The sequence below is a fragment of the Heteronotia binoei genome, chromosome 3, assembly GCF_032191835.1.
Source record: "Heteronotia binoei isolate CCM8104 ecotype False Entrance Well chromosome 3, APGP_CSIRO_Hbin_v1, whole genome shotgun sequence".
Lineage (NCBI taxonomy): Eukaryota > Metazoa > Chordata > Lepidosauria > Squamata > Gekkonidae > Heteronotia > Heteronotia binoei.
In genome coordinates this window covers 102,592,553-102,598,552 of record NC_083225.1, presented here as the reverse complement: position 1 = coordinate 102,598,552, position 6,000 = coordinate 102,592,553, and the positions used below count along the sequence as shown (strand labels likewise).

Below are 6,000 nucleotides of genomic sequence, written 5' to 3'. Positions count from 1 at the left end.
CTGACCATGTGCAGGCTCATACATAGCTTTTGTTATGTTTTGCAAAAACTTTTGGGTTAAATCATACAATTTGGTGTCATCCAGAAACTTTGTTACCTTGGGAGTCCCAGGTAATTTATGAACAAATAGCACCAGTCACAACATTGGGGGATCCCACCATCCTCCACTGCAAAAGCTGTCCATTTATTCCTTTTCTGTTGAGGCTAGTTGGCCATACGACATATTCAATGCAAGAAATTCAGAAGTGATGCAGTGTCCAAAAAGCAGACTGTACATTTAATATTTTCTTTACATCACATGACAAGGAGCATTATGAAATACAATGATACACTATTATTCAGTATTCCAACTGCTATTTTTCTCAAGTATAAAGAAAAACACCTTAAAAACAAGGCTATCAACCACCATGACAATGCTCTTCAGAAGTCAAATGGATCTCAGTAGCAACAGGGCTCACAAAGGTAAGTTTATTCTTTAAAATTTTATTAAGCAATTGAAGTAACCTTCTGGAACATTCAATGTGCTCATAACATAAGCAGCATGTGGTTTGGGGGCTTTAATATTCTGCATTAAAAAAACTGAGAAATAAACTCCTGATATGCGATAAAGGTACTTAAAATGTACACATGGTAAAACATAACAATTTGATGTAGTAGGTTTTTGTTTTCAGAACAAGAATCCAATGTGCATGTCTGAAATATTTTCACTTAAAGGGCATTTCTTGGATATATGGAGACAGTCATTGCCATTAATTGTAAACAATAATCAAGGGTCTGAATTTAAAATACTATTAGCTGAAGGTATCGGTTAACATTCAGCTATTTCTGCAATCTATAAATATGTGTCCAATAGCACCTGGTATTATTTTGGAAGCTTTTTTACTCTTAGGGATCATACCACATTCACATTTTTTTAAACAGCACAGTTCATTTTATTACCAAATTTCAGCAACTCAAAAGTTTTATTTTGAAAGAAGACACTACTATTTTAAATAAAAACTGTAGGCTATACATATTTGCATCTAGACTGTTAGTGAATTTTATAATACACAATTTCCAGTTTCTTACTGGACAGTTGAGTAAAGTGATGGCCACCATGGGAGTATAAAAGTTGCTCGTAAACAAGATGCAGATGAAAGATTTTCTGGATTTAATCTCCAGCTTTCATAAAGACACAAATACTAGTTACAGATGTTGTGTATAAGAACACACTTTGTATTAAAAACAGCCAATTGTTTACAGATTAAGAAAACTTTACATATGTACAAAATTACACTTCAGGAATGATTTTTGAAGTCCAGATTTCTGACAATATTTATTTCCCTTCAATTAAAATTTTTAATTCTTTAATATTATGCTCATTTGCAACTATTACAGCATGGTCCAGTGCTCGAATACTTGCTAGAAGTTTTATTATCTGTTTTATATGCTCCCTAAGAAGAAAGAGAAGAATGGTCAACGGTTTTTCACCCTGCAGTTAATGTTAACAAACTTATGTTTGAGAAAAATATATGGGGTGAACCAGGAGTTTAAACACATACCCTAGGCCTCCCTGTTTACTTAGTATGTTCTCTGTACCGTGACAGATAAAAGTATGTACATTCCCCACTACAAGCAGCACAGTAGATGCAAGATCTCATGTGAATAAGCTGTTAGCCTCATAAATGCATCATACACCTAAGATCCAAAATTCTTGGGAAGATCTGTAAAATATACAACTAATGTTTATCCATTGTAGTTTGGATCCAATGGTTTATTTCAACTAAGTGAGGCCTCTTCCAGTGCAAAGGATACCAAGATTTCATTCTAACGTTCAACTTATCCAGGGCTTTTTTTGAGCAGGAATGCACAGGAACACAGTTCGGGCTGGCTTGGTGTCAGTGGGTGTGGCCTAATATGTAAATGAGTTCTTGCTGGGCTTTTTCTACCAAAAAAAGGAGGGGAAGTGCCCTGAACTATGGTTAAATAAAAATGTGCACACACCTGGGTTTTTCCTTTTCTTCCTGCACAAAGCATGAAGGAGGAATGATGGTTTAAGACTAAGTGTGCAATCTGAGGCCACTGCACTGTAACTGATTCGTTTTGATCATTTGGAAATGACTTCTTCAGTGACAGTGTATAAATGTTTAAAATCAAGAGGATTCTGAAAATTTTCTTAATGCAGCCTCTCCAGAACAGCCTACAATCCAGAGTTGTTGGGTTTTTTGAAAAAAGAAAATGTATGGGGAAGGAAGAGACTGTAATGCCCTTGGCTGCATATGTCCTTTAAATTCTAATAACTGTGTTGGTCATCTATTTTTGTTACCTATTCAAAGAACTGAAACATGATGCAAAAATAGGTTACCTTGCATTTCTTTTTTCTACATCAGAGCATCCAATGCTGTTTCGGTATATAGTATCAGCAAGATGAACAAGGTATCTACAGAGATTTTCTAAATGTGATATTGTCTTATTTCCTTTAAGATTAGCGAACCACTGTTTAGGGAAGCAGCTGATTACCTAGAAAATAGAAGGAAGACAAGAGAGGGGGCCAGAACAAAAGATTAAAAAAATAATTAAATATGGCTATCTTTAAACAAAGCACACCTATGAAAAGTACAGCTTGATGCTATGTAAACATGCAAATTAAATATATAAAATAAAGGTGTCTTATGTATATCATATGGATAGCAGCAAAGGTTACATTTTCCCATTACGTTAGTTCAATGTACAAAATGTACTTCAGCAAGCTTTTTGTGGTAAATATACAGCAAACTTCTAATGCTTCAAATTTTCAATCCTCCTTTCTCCCCAAAAAGGGAAAACAGCATATATTGATTTCTCTCACTTTTTCACAATATTCTTGTGTGGTTGGCTGAAAGAAACCTGGCTAAGGTGAACTTCAGTAAATTTCATTTGTGAATAAAAATTTCAACTTGGATTTCCCACATTCAAACTCAACATTATAACAATAACAGCACAATGCTACTCAGTAATCTGCAATATGCTGAACAAGATTTTTAAGAGTAGTGAATTATGAAGGTTATACATTTACATACATGTTGAGCTTTCTTAATGCTATCTTCCCCACACTCAGAATTTTGAAAAGCCATAAGGATATATCTGTTTAGCAGGCCATCTATTGACAATTCTTGTAGAGTTTTGTTGGAAAGGATTCCATGCCACTGCAGAAAGTTTCCCAGTAGCTAAGAACAGAAAAGGTTAAAAAAAATGAGCATAAAGCAGAGCTTCATTTACTTCTCTTACACTGACAATTTGTATATATGGATATAAGACATTTACTTCTCTTATATTGACAATTTGTATCTATGGATACAGGACGCAGAAATTATTTCCATAAATAATTTACACCTCAAATTGATCAAATATTGATATGCATGTTTTCTGAAAGTCGATGTGAAAAACTCAGCTGAAGGAAGTCTGAAATTGTTTTAAAACAAAAGGCAAGTTAAAAGCAAGCACTCTTATAAGTACTGCTGATTTCAACAGTAAGAAGTTATTCATGTTCAACTCACCCAGCTGAAATGAGTGATGACAACAGGATTTTACTTTTTTGACATTGGAACTGCACTGCCCTGGACTGATATCCATATTGGACCCAGTGCTGTTCCCTGAACCTCGGGGTGCAGCATGAGCAAGGAAGTGAGAAAGCTCCAGAATTAAACTGAATCCAGCCCATTGGCTTGCATCCCACAGAGGGCACCCATGGGTGAAACAGATTCCCATGCATGGCATCTATTTTGCACCCCCGCCCTCTCCCAAAACACCCTCTGAAGCATTGCTCCCATGCAACAGGAGTCCTTAGGAATAGAAGGAGATTTGGAGCGGGGGATAGGTACAAATTATGCCGCCCCAAAATCCTCCATGTGATCCAAGCCATAGTCTTAACATTGATAGGGAAAGACAGGGTAGTTCCATTTTCTATAAGTACAGCTCTGCTCACAGATTAGCAGGATCCAGTCTTTTAACAGAACTTTGAATGCTAGAGATATTATTTGCCATTAATCGAATCTTTTGGAGATGTAAAACAAGCAAAGTATACAGAACTGACCAAGATGCAAAATGATGTTCAGAGCAGGCAGCGTTAAAATAACTGTCCATGTTTAAGTGAACCGCAAGGTTTTTTTGAACTGCCAAATTACAATTTGCTTATTTTTTGTGCAGCGTTTTAATACCTCAATGTCAAAAATGTATTTCTCCTTTCATTGTATGAGGCATTCACAAAAAAATCTACATACAATATGAAATGTCACTGCCCTCTTCTACCACACGCACTTTAAAAGTTACCCTCTGGGCATATAAGATGTTCAGTCAATTTCATGATGATATAAAACTCAGAAGCCATGGTATTCAGTCTGAATGCTTTGTTTCCCCTACGAACAATTTTTCTTCAAATGAAGTTCATCAATTATCCTTACAGCTTCAGTAGTATTACCCTGTATGAAACTTCATCTCTTCACTAGCTTACCTTTACTGAAGACCAAAACTGTCTCTGGAAAAACAAGTAAGGACCAGAATTCTTGTTTTCTAAAACACTGAAAAATAAGAGATGTCTTGAGTAACTCCAAAAATTACTGACACGATCCAGTACAAAGTGAACAGAATACTGCAATCCAACCTCACCCATATATGAGAAAGGCATTAACAATAAACAAAAAAAAGACAAGCTTACTTTCTGGGATAAAGAGGCATGAATACATCATCATCTAGTGTTCTCCTCATTCTAAGCAAAAGGGCCTTCAGTAACATCTGAAAGAATTCAAGCTTAGATATGAATTTCAAAGAATACGGAAAACAAAGTATGCATTAGCACAAAATTCAGCCAAGCAGTTTCAATAGAAGCCTTGTATGCAGGAAGTCCCAAGTTTAATACCAAGTATGGGTGTGTGTGTGACACACACACAAAAATTGGTATTTTTTTGTCTGAAGTATATACAACCCAAAAATATTGGTTTTGCCCAATATTCACAAATTGGTTTTGCTCAGTATTCACAGGAAACTGGGATTGCTGAATTTAGTTGACTCCATTATGATCTGGAACCAGAAGTGCTGGCCGTCCATGAGGCATGCAAAAGCCATTTAAAGGGAACAGACCTTTAAGTGGTTTTTGCAAGCTGCACAGTACTCAAAAGTGAACTCAAGTTGCAAACCCAAGCTGCAAAGAGGAGCCAGCCCCAACTGAGGCAGCATGGAGATGTCAATCCCATTCCCGCCAATCCTGGGTTGGGTCCTCTTTGCAGCTTGCTTTTAACTCCCCTATTTTACTTCCCCCTGCTTCTCAGAAGGTGAAATTGCTGCTTGGCCCTTCACTTGCAATGGCAAACAAACTCTGAATGTCTCTTGCCTTGAAAACCTATAGGGCTGCCCTAAATCAGCTACAATTTGACAGCACTTTCCACCACCAGTGCAATGTGAGGCATCAGGGAAAATCACTTTCTTCTCCCTCTTCTGCCAGTGGCTTACAGCAGCAAAGCTGGTGATTTCTCCAGATCCCCCCAATCATGTTGTATACAGTGGCACATTTTCTTTGTGAGGTTCTCTCAATCCTTCCAGAGGATTTGTAGAGCAAACAGCAGGCTGCTTGGGGAAAAGATCAAGTCCTCCAATCCCTTCTGCTTAGGGGAATGATCTAGACCTCCAACTTTTCTGCTGGATCCATTTATATGTGAAAGTTTGCACTGGAGATTAAAATACTCCCCTTATTTCACATTTAGTGTTCATGATCTCCTGAAAATATATTTTCTCCTACAAATTATATCAGGATATACAATGACCTAATATGGTAGGAAAAGGCTTGAGAAGACTGCATACTCTTTTAAATGGATACTTTATCATCTTGCATCTGCTTTAAGAGGATCCAGTTAGCAAACAATGTGGCCCGTAAGTAAGCTGCACATGAACCTCTAGGAGTACTGTGGTGCAGAGTGGTAAGCTGCAGTGCTGCAGTCGAAGCTCTGCTCACGACCTGAGTTCGATCCCAGTGGAAGCTGGGTTCAGGTAG

At 37.2% G+C, this 6,000-nt stretch overlaps 1 protein-coding gene across 1 annotated transcript in view; it reads right to left on the bottom strand.

Moving 5' to 3' along the window:
• Positions 1 to 255: 255 nt before the first annotated feature.
• PAXBP1 (PAX3 and PAX7 binding protein 1) overlaps positions 256 to 6,000 on the bottom strand; it is a 34,311-nt gene continuing 28,566 nt past the window's right edge. The window contains exons 14-18 of the mRNA XM_060234321.1: positions 4,672 to 4,748; positions 4,468 to 4,534; positions 3,038 to 3,184; positions 2,344 to 2,498; positions 256 to 1,432 (exon numbers count right to left, since the gene is read on the bottom strand). Coding sequence (XP_060090304.1) covers positions 1,315 to 1,432; positions 2,344 to 2,498; positions 3,038 to 3,184; positions 4,468 to 4,534; positions 4,672 to 4,748 — 564 coding nt within the window. The 3' untranslated portion in view covers positions 256 to 1,314. The remainder of the gene's footprint in view (positions 1,433 to 2,343; positions 2,499 to 3,037; positions 3,185 to 4,467; positions 4,535 to 4,671; positions 4,749 to 6,000) is intronic.